The sequence below is a fragment of the Anomaloglossus baeobatrachus genome, chromosome 1, assembly GCF_048569485.1.
Source record: "Anomaloglossus baeobatrachus isolate aAnoBae1 chromosome 1, aAnoBae1.hap1, whole genome shotgun sequence".
Taxonomy (NCBI): domain Eukaryota; kingdom Metazoa; phylum Chordata; class Amphibia; order Anura; family Aromobatidae; genus Anomaloglossus; species Anomaloglossus baeobatrachus.
Genome location: NC_134353.1, coordinates 488,064,892 through 488,077,803, shown reverse-complemented (window position 1 = coordinate 488,077,803; position 12,912 = coordinate 488,064,892). Strand labels below are relative to the sequence as shown.

Genomic DNA, 12,912 nt, shown 5'->3' with positions numbered 1-12,912 from the left:
TCTTGTCCGTGTACATTTACCCATACTGACTCTACATTGTTGCAGCTCCCACCAGTGTCATCATTGAGCAAAGGTCTTAAGTTGGATTTAATGAAAAAACACAACTCTCCACCTTTTTTTGTGTTTTGTGTGTTTCCTGTTCCTTCTGAATGTGGTGTAACCCTCTACATTTGTCACCCAGTCATTGCTCTCATCCAGCCAGGTTTCTGTAATGCCCACCATATCGTAATCCGTGGCTGAGATAATTATCGCCAATTCATTAATTTTGTTAGCAAGACTTCTTGCATTTACCAGAAGACATTTAATACTATTAGCACATTTATTACTCCTACACACTTCCCTGCTTTCCTTCCACTTCCCAGCCCCCCTAAATCCTTATTGACCCCTAGTGTCTCACTCTCTACTCTTGCTATCCACATTTTTGCACAACTCCCCTCACATCTTAATATAACAGCTCCTCCATCCGTCTGACAATTTTCTCCCCCAGCACAGCTGCACTCTCCCCATTGAGGTGCAGCCTGTCCCTACCATAGAGCCTGTAGCCAACAGAAAAGTCAGCCCAGAGCTCCATGAACCCAAACCCTTCCTTCCTGCACCAATTTCTAAGCCACTTATTTGTCTCCCTAATCTTCCACTGTCTTTCTAGAGATGCTCTTTGACCCGGCAATATTTCGGAAAACACCACCTTGCAGGTCCTGGACTTCAGTTTCTCTTCTAGTTTCCTAAAATAGTTTTTTAAGACCTTCCACCTCCGTCTAACTTTGTTACTGTTACAAATGACCACCATGACCGTTGGATTTTCCCCAGTCCTACCCAGCAATCTGTCTATCCGATCCGCAATATACCAAACCCGAGCACCTGGCAGACAACACACTGTTCAGCATTCACGGTCTCAGTGACAGATGACCTTGTCTGTCCAGATAATTATAGAATCCCCTACCATCAACATCTGTCTGGCCTTTGCTGCTCTCCTATTTCCCTCCTTCCTACAGCAGTCTTTCTCCTGGTTGCTTGGAGAAATGCCCTGCTGTAGTAATCCTAGTCCTGGGTTTGCATTCCTAATATCCGCCAAACAGGCATATTTACTTGTTTTACTAGGTTGTGCAAGATCTGGACTAGGCTCCCTGACACTTTTCCACCTACTTCTTTTTCTAACTGTCACCTAGCTACCTACCTCTGGGTCCTGATCTTCCCCACCTCCACTCTCTTCCACATTACTAGCCCCAGCCAGAGCATGCTCAGTGAGCTCTGAACTCCTCTCCAGGTTTGCAGTGCTCCTAACTTTTGCAAGCTGCATATTTAGATCCATTACCTGGGCTTCCAAATATGTAACATGCTGACATCAAGTGCAGACATATTCACACTTGAACGGCTGTTCAAGGCATACACACACCTCACAAGATGCACAATTGGTAGTATTGTCCATGGAGCACCTATTAAATGGGATAAATATTATGTTATTTGCCACAGGTGAGTTTGAACGAGCATCACAAGCTTGAAACAAAGTTGTTTACCAATTTTGGAAAGATGCCAACAATTGTGTCTGCCCCATTTTGGGGGTTTTGTGTGAATTATGTCCAATTGACCTTCTTTACGTTGTTGTTTTTGTGTTGTTCCAATAAATACAAAGGAAATAAGCATGTGTATGACAAATCATGTAATTGCAATAATTTTCTGGGAGAAATACTTCATTTTCTGGAACAATTTCAGCCATGACTAAAGATAGATTTCCTGAGATGGAGATCCTATTTTTTAATTCTATATGGTCAAATAGGGGTTATGGGCAATGCTTGTCTTCATGAAATTGCTTTATTAGTTGTACTTGTGCTGGTGGATTACCTAGTTTGCATGGTTGAGTTATGCAGACTCTTCGCTCAGTGGCTTTCCCTTGACATTTTTCTAGACTCAGTGATGTTACTGGCTGCACATTGATGCAGGTACGTTGTCTGATTTGGATGCCTTTTGCTCCACATCCTGTAGTGGAGCATGAACTCCATGGAGACCAATTTGACCAAAAGAGAGGATCTGCAATAATAAAAAGTATTATAAGACTGATTATATTGACCATGTCTACATTAAAATATAGTTTTTGATACAAAGGAAGGTTTACTTGCATTCTGTAGTTATAGTGCTACATTTTAACACCAAGTTAACCAGTAAGAATTCTGTATCAACTATTTTAGTTTTCTTTTTTCCTGTACAGATCCCCCAAAAACCATCGAGAATTTCTGATGGCAAATTAACAAAAGGTGTGAGAGATTATTGTTATAAAACTAGATTATGGCAAAAGACAGCAAAAGAGATCTGTCTCTAAGGCCGGTTTCAGACGTCCGTATTTAATCAGGTACCAGTCACATGCATGGTTATGGTCATACATGTGGCATGTGTGTGTCTCACATGTGACATCCGTGTTTGCATACGTCTGACAGGTACCCGAGAAAACACAGATCTGTGAAATAAAAAGATTTTCCATAACTACCTGCTGTCTCCGGCTCTGCTGTCTCCCGCTCCTGACCCCCGCTCATTATATTCAGCAATTATTCACCGCACTCAGGACCTGGAAGCCGGAGCAGCGCTGGGGACAGCACAGCACCGCCGAGGACAGCACCGCTGAAAACAGCACCACGGGGACAGGTGAGTATTCTGCAAGCACAGTGACATCCAGGAGGTTACTGGAGTTCCCAATGAACTCTGATGACCACCGCGACACCCGCGCTACAGCTTCACGGGTTCATCAGAGTTCATTGGGAACTGTGATGTGTCCCCGATGCTGTCCTCGCGATGCTTCAGCTTCCAGGTTCTCACTACACATAAACACCTATACACTGAGTACATATACACACATATGTATACACACAAAGCAGACACACATGAATACACCGAGCAGATATACACACATAGTGCACTTGCATGTATCCACTGAACACACAGACACACACACACACGTACTCTGCTGTATAATCACCCAGCGATGCGGTCCCCGGCACTGAAGTCCCCGCAATGCTCCAGCTTCCAGCTCTACAGGGCACTGAATATTCAATGACTATAATGAGCGGGGGTCAGGAGCGAGAGGCAGCAGAGTCGGAGACAGCATCGCTGGATACAGATAAATATAGAAAATCTTTTTATTAAAAAGACCCCTGTTTTCTCTGGTATGTGTCACACTGATGTCACATGGATCACATTAGTGTGCGATCCGTGTGACAACCGTGCTGCCGAAGAAAAAAACGGACATGCCTGCGTGTGTGCGTGCGGGGTCATGAGACGTTACACGGTCCGTATGAAAACACGGACGTGTGAGTATCAGCAAATGATAACATGAGTACGTGTGGCATCCGTGTTAAAAACTGATGTCACACGTACCTGAAACACGGACGTCTGAAACCAGCCTTAATATAACTACCATCTGTCTGTGTAAGGGCTCTAGTCTAGAATGATAGTGACTCGCCCCAGGGCTATGGGGTACTCGGTCCCGGGCTGTATATTTATGGGGACAGTCCACTGGGTGGCCGTTGCCTGGTTCCGTGACCCTGGGGGTCGCTTGAAAGGGGATGTATGTACAGGGGAATATTTATAAAGTTTGTATCATGACGCCACTTGCGGGTTGCGGTTATTGAGATGGAACCGCGGCTGCACAGTCTCTCACCACTGGGGCTGATGTAAGGGGTACTTTGCATGTTGCGACATCGCTACCGAAATATCGTCGGGGTCACGGTTGTTGTGACGCACATCCGGCGCCGGTAGCGACATCGCAATGTGTAAATCCTAGGAGCGACGATGAACGAGCGTGAAACAGTCAAAAATCGGTGATCTGTGTCATGTCGTTCATTTTCACGTCGTACCTGCTGCAGGTACGATGTTGTTTGTCGCTTCAGCGGCATCATACATCACCGTGTGTGAAGCCGCTGGAACGACAAACATCTCCTTACCTGTGTCCCGACGGCAATGCGGAAGGAAGAAGGTGGGCGGGATGTTACTTCCCGCTCATCTCCACCCCTCCGCTTCTATTGGCCGGCCGATTAGTGACGTCGTGGTGACATCGCGGTGACGCCGAATGCACCTCCACCTTGAAGGAGCGGTTGTTCGGCAGTCACCGCGACGTCGCCGACCAGGTATGTGCGTGTGATGCTGCCGTAGCGATAAATGTACGCTACGGCAGCAATCACAAGATATTGCATGTGCGACGGGGGTGGGTGCTATCGCGCTGGACATCGCTAGCCGATGCTAGCGATGTCGCAACGTGCAAAGTACCCCTTAGTGGCAGCTTGGATGTTGGGCCCACCGCAAGTAGGGCCGGGGCCCCAGGGGGTAGGTGATGGAGTTAGGCACAGAAAGAAGGTAGGCCACACAAGGGATTGCAGTGTAACTGGGTTCTTTACTCACAGCAGTTTTATAACTGGTACCCGGAGGAAGGCTGGTGCTCACCGCTGGTTCCCTTAGTCCCAGTGCCGGTTTGGTGACCTGTTGGCTTCTTTCCCCTGCACCCTTCTCAATTTGGTGGGTCCCCATGGTTTGGAGCATCTGGGGGTCCCCTCCTAGTAGTCTATCAGTCTTTAGTCCATATGGCGGCAGTTAGAACCCTGTAGGATCGGTGTTCCATTCCGGTCCCTGGTTCTCCCGTAACTGCTGATGCCCCCGGACTTTATGGTCAGTGAGGTTCTGGATGGTCCCCTCACTGTGCAGATTTTATCAGGTGGGCTTGGAGCATTTGCCTGACCTAGGGCTCTGTACCCCGTCGGTGCTATGGTTCTGGGAGCACTCCTCCGTACTCCACCGGAAACCACAACGCCTGGGCCCTCAGGTCACCATCACACACTCCCCGTCAGTACGGTTACGTCCGTCTCCTCTCACTTCCACTTACTGACTGTCTGATTGTCTGACCCCTCCCACCTGGTTGTCATCTAGTGGACTGGATTGGCTCCACCCTTAGGTGGCCATCCATTGGGTCTAACTCTAGTCTGTCACCAGTCTTTGGGGATGGGGAAAAACTAGGATTATAATATGTTTTGCTGTTAACGGCACTGGTCTTCCATGTTCCTGGGCGTGCTCCCTGCATCTTTGAAAGGATGCAGTACCTTGTAGCTCCTGATGGGTTCAGGGGCGCTACATTTCCCTTTAATTAATTCCAGCATGTCCTCGGGCTGCAAAGGTGACACAGGTTAACACTTAATTTTTCATTTTTCAAACATGAACATTCTTTCCGTGCAGGAGAGGCATTTTCTTTAATGTTGCTAACCAGGAGTACCCTTCCCATCAACCACAATCCAAAGGTCCTGGTCCCAAAACCCCTAGGAGGTATGACACCGGTTTCCATGGTGACGGGGTCTTGGCCGCCTCTGCCGCAGACCCTTCCTGCGACCTTTTCCTCTCCTTGGTGGAGGTGCCAATGAGGGTCCTGTTTGCAGGGTTGTACTCTGGTAGTGGGCACAACTGGTGCACCTATTTACAAGCAAAGATTTTACTGCTGCCAGTCCTGCAGTTGGGGTCCATATTTATCAAACCATTATTGAAAATAAGTTAACAGCACAGTCAACATTTTCACACAAAATGGCGACAGTTGCACAAGTCACAAAAACAGTCCATGAGGTGCACATCACTCGGTTTTAACGGGTCTAGTCCAATCCTGTTCACAGCGCCAGAAAGCTGACTCGCCCCAGGGCTATGGGTACTCGGTCTCGGGCCGTATATTTATGGGGACAATTCACTGGTGGCCATTGCTCGGTTCCGTAACCCTGGAGGTTGCTTGAAAGGGGTTATGTACAGGGGAATATTTATAAAGTTTGTATCATGACGCCACTTGCGGGTTGTGGTTATGGAGATGGAACTGCCACTGCACAGCAATGCAAATAATCCTGTACCCTTGACCCCTTCAACATTACTTTTTTGTTGTAATTATGCAAGTAAGTTCAGTTCTGTAATATGTTTTTATGAGGTAATATTTAAAGGCTTCTTTATTTAGAACTTTTAGGCTTCATACATTAAGTTTAGTAAACACCTAACAGTTTTCCTAATACCTTAAAGGGAATCAATCATCAGAATTTTTGTATATAACCTAAAGCCAGTGCTATACTAGCACTATCAGGCTGATTCTATACATACCTGTAGTGGTCAGCTCGGATGAAATTTTTGAAATCCAAGAAAGTAAAGTTTATAATATTAGCTGCTTGTTGAGTGACAGCAGCTGAGGATCAGATAAGATATTCATAGTTATTCCCTCCTCCTGTTAGACTTAGCATACGTATTATACAAATGACTCACTTTGTCTCTTGCAGGACCTGTGTGAGGTCATACCCATGTGAGCTGTATCCAGCTTGTTGGCTGAGGCCCCACTCCTTCTGGTCAGATGGTTATGACCTCACCACAGGTCCTGTAAGGGAAAAGTGAATAGTTTGTATAATACTTTTGCTATTTATAACAGGGGGAGGTGATAACTATGAATACCCCCTCAGATATTATCTGCTCCTTTGTTGCTGTCACTCAGCAAGCAGATAATTTTATAAACTTTACTTTTTTGGATTTCAAAACATAAACATCCGAGCTGACCACTACAGGTGTGTATATATATAGGATCAGCCTGATAGTGCCAGTATAGCACTGGCTGACTTGTCACTGTTTTTGGCAATAATTTGGACGGTTTCTACCTAACCAAGTGATTCTGAGATTGTTGTTTTGTGACAGTGTATTTTAGGCTCATATTTAAATTTGATATGTTTTACACTGAACAAAAATATAAACACAACACATTTGTTTTCACTCCCATTTTTCATGAGCTGAACTCTAAGATCTACAGTCATGGCCAAACGTTTTGAGAATGCTACAAATATTAATTTTTACAAAGTCTACTGCTTAAGTTTTTCTAATGGCAATTTGCATATACTCCAGAATGTCATAAAGAGTGATCAGCTTAACAGCAATTACTTGCAAAGTCAATATTGGCTAAGAAAATGAACTTCAACCCCCAAAACACATTTCAACATCATTGCATTCCTGCCTTAAAAGGAGCAGCTAACATTGTTTTAGTGATTGTTCCATTAACACAGGTGTGGGTGTTGATGAGGACAGGGCTGGCGATCAATCAGTCATGATTAAGTAAGAATGACACCACTGGACACTTTAAAAGGAGGCTGGTGCTTGGTATCATTGTTTCTCTTCAGTTAACCATGGTTATCTCTAAAGAAACACGTGCAGCCATCATTGCTCTGCACAAAAATGGCCTAACAGGGAAGAGCATCGCAGCTACAAAGATTGCACCTCAGTCAACAATCTATCGCATCATCAAGAACTTCATTGAGAGAGCTTCCATTGTTGCCAAATAGGCTCCAGGGCGCCCAAGAAGGACCAGCAAACGCCAGGACCGTATATTCCACAAAATGTATGAGAAAAACGGGTTTGATGCTGCGCTAAAAACCACAACTCCAGGCGATTTGATGAAATCCTTTTCTTTATTTGCATGGGTCAACGCGTTTCGAAGGCACAGCCGCCTTCTTCATCAGGACAAGACAAAGCAAAAAAGAACAGCATAACACATGTTGCTGCACACAGTGAGATATATAGTATTGAACAAGAGAGGTAGCCAGACCAGCAGGAATGACGTCAGAAGACCAGTGACTAATCGCCACGTGGAGTCCTCAGAGCGGAGAAAAAGGGGTGTAACTGTGAGATGAGAAAAAAGAAAAAAAGAGGGTGTAACCAGTTTTGGTTTCAAAGGTGCTGGAAAAGTATATTGATAACATTAAATTAATGAAAATAAATTGTGAAAAAATATGTAAAAAAATATATATATGCACATATGTGTACATCTGTAAATAAACATACACGTATAAAAAGCTGCAAGGATATGAATTTATATAAATTAAAATGAATTTATAAAAAATATGTGAAAAGTGTACAGTGAACACATAAAGATATCTGATAATCCATATGTTTCTCCAGAAAAGAGTGATAACTGTTGGATAAGGATGTCGTTTGAGAGATTTTATTTATTAAATTCATTAAAGTGAGCCGATAAAGTATATTTGGTGCAGGACTGTTGTAGTTAAACAAGTATAAAGAACCCTATCTGGATCGAGGTGAAGAGAGTTCAAACAAGACCGTGGGAAAAAAGATACTGAGCATGCGTGAGCTGACCCAGCTCATTATCACAGAGACCCGCTCGCAAGGGTAATGTGCGGACAGAGCGTGGGAAAAAGGAAAAGGCGCATGCGTAAAGAGAAAAATAGTCACAGTAAAGAGAAGGATTAAGAAATTAGCCTGCAAAGGCTAAAGATAGGGACAAGGGGGGGGGGAAGGGGGGAGGAGAAGATTCTACATCTGATGGACTGTAGGAAACAAGTTGAGATATGTTCATATAATGGTAGGATATGTCCTGCAGAAATGTGGCCGACAATAGTAAAATAAAAACGGGGAGCTATGAAAGTGGCAATGCATATCCCAAAATTAGAACCATGACATGTATTGTCTGCATAAAAATATATCATATAAAATGATTTCATCCTTAAAAAAGCACACTAAAAAGTGGAAAAAACGGGGGACGAAAACAAGGAAACAAAAAAAAAAAAAACTTACATAAAAATATACCCATGTGCACATACACATCATGTGTTCGCATGTGCTCATATATGCAAAAACTAGTTTCGGCACATGATAGTGAAAAATGGTAAAAATATTATTATTATTATTATAAAAATATTAGTGGGTTAGAATTTATAAGGTTCGGGTAATAAAAATATATATATATGGATAATAAAAACATATATATATATATATATATATAAATATATACATACATATATATACATATATAAACACATGCATATAAACATATAAAAACGCATAAATATATGAAAATTGATGTTGGTTAAAATAATAACGACAATTAATAAAAGAGGTCCGTAAGTTCATTGAGGCCATGGGGTTTCAAAGTATCAAGTTTATGAATCCAGAATGTTTCTTTTTTACTAAGTAGTTCCATTCTGTTGGATGTATCCGGTGGAATTTGTTCAGCCAGCGAGTTCTTTCGCTTTTAACTTTATTACCACCTTTAGTAGTGACAACCTTAATATCAAAAAGATTCTCTGTAATCACTGGACGGTACTTCTGAATGACCCCATCCTTAAAAAGGTTCTGCCAATCCATCCTGGTATTACTTTTAGGAGAGCCCCGACTATAAAAAACATCAATGCACCGAGTAGACTGAAAAAGGTACAGAAAGGGAAAATTGTTATTTCCCCATCGGGATCCTTCAGATGTAATACAAAAAACTGCCTATGCTGCAGAAGCATCTGTCATAACAGGACATCCTTTTGTTCGTTTGAAGGGACTGAGAATTTTCCCATTAAGGACCATTTATCTTGCCAGTCCAATTATGTTATCTATGTGATAGATTGTATTTGTGGCAAACAATATGTGGGGAGGACTTGCCAGCCTTTGCATTGTAGGTTGAATTCTCATAGGCATAATGTCAAAATAGGGTTCATGTTGCATGGCCTGTCAAGGCATTGTGCCGTGTTTCATAATAAAGCAATGTGCTTTAAAATTACCCCCATTGAACAAATTCCACCGGATACATCCAACAGAATGGAACTACTTAGTAAAAAAGAAACATTCTGGATTCATAAACTTGATACTTTGAAACCCCATGGCCTCAATGAACTTACGGACCTCTTTTATTAATTGTCGTTATTATTTTAACCAACATCAATTTTCATATATTTATGCGTTTTTATATGTTTATATGCATGTGTTTATATATGTATATATATGTATGTATATATTTATATATATATATATATATATGTTTTTATTATCCATATATATATATTTTTATTACCCGAACCTTATAAATTCTAACCCACTAATATTTTTATAATAATAATATTTTTACCATTTTTCACTATCATGTGCCGAAACTAGTTTTTGCATATATGAGCACATGCGAACACATGATGTGTATGTGCACATGGGTATATTTTTATGTAAGTTTTTTTTTTTTGTTTCCTTGTTTTCATCCCCCGTTTTTTCCACTTTTTAGTGTGCTTTTTTAAGGATGAAATCATTTTATATGATATATTTTTATGCAGACAATACATGTCATGGTTCTAATTTTGGGATATGCATTGCCACTTTCATAGCTCCCCGTTTTTATTTTACTATTGTCGGCCACATTTCTGCAGGACATATCCTACCATTATATGAACATATCTCAACTTGTTTCCTACAGTCCATCAGATGTAGAATCTTCTCCTCCCCCCTTCCCCCCCCCCCTTTTCCCTATCTTTAGCCTTCGCAGGCTAATTTCTTAATCCTTCTCTTTACTGTGACTATTTTTCTCTTTACGCATGCGCCTTTTCCTTTTTCCCACGCTCTGTCCGCACATTACCCTTGCGAGCGGGTCTCTGTGATAATGAGCTGGGTCAGCTCACGCATGCTCAGTATCTTTTTTCCCACGATCTTGTTTGAACTCTCTTCACCTCGATCCAGATAGGGTTCTTTATACTTGTTTAACTACAACAGTCCTGCACCAAATATACTTTATCGACTCACTTTAATGAATCTAATAAATAAAATCTCTCAAACGACATCCTTATCCAACAGTTATCACTCTTTTCTGGAGAAACATATTGATTATCAGATATCTTTATGTGTTCACTGTACACTTTTCACATATTTTTTATAAATTCATTTTAATTTATATAAATTCATATCCTTGCAGCTTTTTATACGTGTATGTTTATTTACAGATGTACACATATGTGCATATATATATTTTTTTACGCATATATATATCCTTGCAGCTTTATATAAATTTATATAAATTCATATCCTTGCAGCTTTTTATACGTGTATGTTTATTTACAGATGTACACATATGTGCATATATATATTTTTTCACATATTTTTTCACAATTTATTTTCATTAATTTAATGTTATCAATATACTTTTCCAGCACCTTTGAAACCAAAACTGGTTACACCCTCTTTTTTTCTTTTTTCTCATCTCACAGTTACACCCCTTTTTCTCCGCTCTGAGGACTCCACGTGGCGATTAGTCACTGGTCTTCTGACGTCATTCCTGCTGGTCTGGCTACCTCTCTTGTTCAATACTATATATCTCACTGTGTGCAGCAACATGTGTTATGCTGTTCTTTTTTGCTTTGTCTTGTCCTGATGAAGAAGGCGGCTGTGCCTTCGAAACGCGTTGACCCATGCAAATAAAGAAAAGGATTTCATCAAATCGCCTGGAGTTGTGGTTTTTAGCGCAGCATCAAACCCGTTTTTCTCATACATTTTGTGATCTACCTTCCCATCGGGGCTGCAGCTGACCACCATATGCACTTTCTGCCTAAATGCTCGCAGAGGAGTTGTGCCTGTCACAACTGAAACAGGTGAGTACCTGTCCCTTTACATTTAATCTCTTGTCCACCAGATAAGACCCTATTTTGCGCTTTTTTCCTCCACAGTTTTTTCCTGAGGACCGTATATTAAAACTGTTTCAGCTGCGGGATCGGACTACCAGCAGTGCCGAGCTAGCTCAGCAATGGCAGCAGGCTGGTGTGAGTGCTTCTGCACGCACTGGGAGGCGGAGACTGCTTGAGCAAGGCCTGGTTTCAAGGAGGGCAGCAAAGAAGCCACTTCTCTCCAGAAAAAACATCAGGGACCGACTGATATTCTGCAAAAGGTACAGGGAGTTAACTGCTGAGGACTGGGGTAAAGTTATTTTCTCAGATGAATCCCCTTTTCGATTGTTTGGGACATCTGGAAAACAGCTTATTAGGAGAAGAAGAGGTGAGCGCTACCACCAGTCTTGTCTCATACCAACTGTTAAGCATCCTGAAACGATTCATGTGTGGGGTTGCTTCTCAGCCAAGTCAATTGGCTCACTCACAGTCTTGCCTAAAAACACAGCCATGAATAAAGAATGGTACCAGAATGTCCTCCAAGAGCAACTTCTCCCAACTGTCCAAGAGTAGTTTGGCGCCCAACAATGCCTTTTCCAGCATGATGGAGCACCTTGCCATAAAGCAAAGGTGATCACTAAATGGCTCATGGAACAAAACATAGAGATTTTGGGTCCATGGCCTGGAAACTCTCCAGATCTTAATCCCATTGAGAACTTGTGGGCAATCATCAAGAGACGGGTGGACAAACAAAAACCAACAAATTCTGGCAAAATGCAAGCATTGCTTTTGCAAGAATGGACAGCTATCAGTCAGGATTTGGTCCAGAAGTTGATTGAGAGCATGCCAGGGAGAATTGCAGAGGTCCTGAAGAAGAAGGGTCAACACTGCAAATATTGACTTGCTGCATTAACTCATTCTAACTATCAATATAACCTTTTGGTACTCATAATATGATTGCAATTATATTACTGTATGTGATGTAAACATCAGAAAAACACAATTTAAAACCAGAGGGCAACAGATCATGTGAAAATATAATTTTGGTGTCATTCTCAAAACTTTTGGCCATGACTGTAAAGCGGGCTTTACACACAGCGACATCGCTAGTGATGTCGCGGGTGAAAGCACCCGCCCCCGTCGGTTGTGTGTCACGGACGAGTCGCTGCCCGTGGCGCACAACATCGCTAACACCCGTCACATCGAACATCCCGCCCACCTCCTTCCTTCCTCATTGCGGGCGGCCGTAGGTACGGTGATGTTCCTCGTTCCTGCGGTGTCACACATAGCGATGTGTGCTGCTGCAGGAACGACAAACAACTTGCGTCCTGCAACACCAATGATAATTGGGAAAGGAACGACGTGTCATCGATCAACGATTAGGTAAGTAATTTTGATCATTAACGGTCGTTCCTGCGTTTCACACGCAACGACGTCGCTAATGAGGCCGGATGTGCGTCACGAATTCCGTGACCCCCAACGACATCTCGTTAGCAATGTCGTTGCGTGTAAAGTC

General features: G+C 42.4%; 1 protein-coding gene across 1 annotated transcript in view; it reads right to left on the bottom strand.

Moving 5' to 3' along the window:
- The window catches only part of CILP2 (cartilage intermediate layer protein 2), a 118,751-nt gene that overhangs the window by 79,270 nt on the left and 26,569 nt on the right, over positions 1-12,912 (bottom strand). Inside the window, exon 3 of the mRNA XM_075347213.1 lies at positions 1,840-2,025. Coding sequence (XP_075203328.1) covers positions 1,840-2,025 — 186 coding nt within the window. The remainder of the gene's footprint in view (positions 1-1,839; positions 2,026-12,912) is intronic.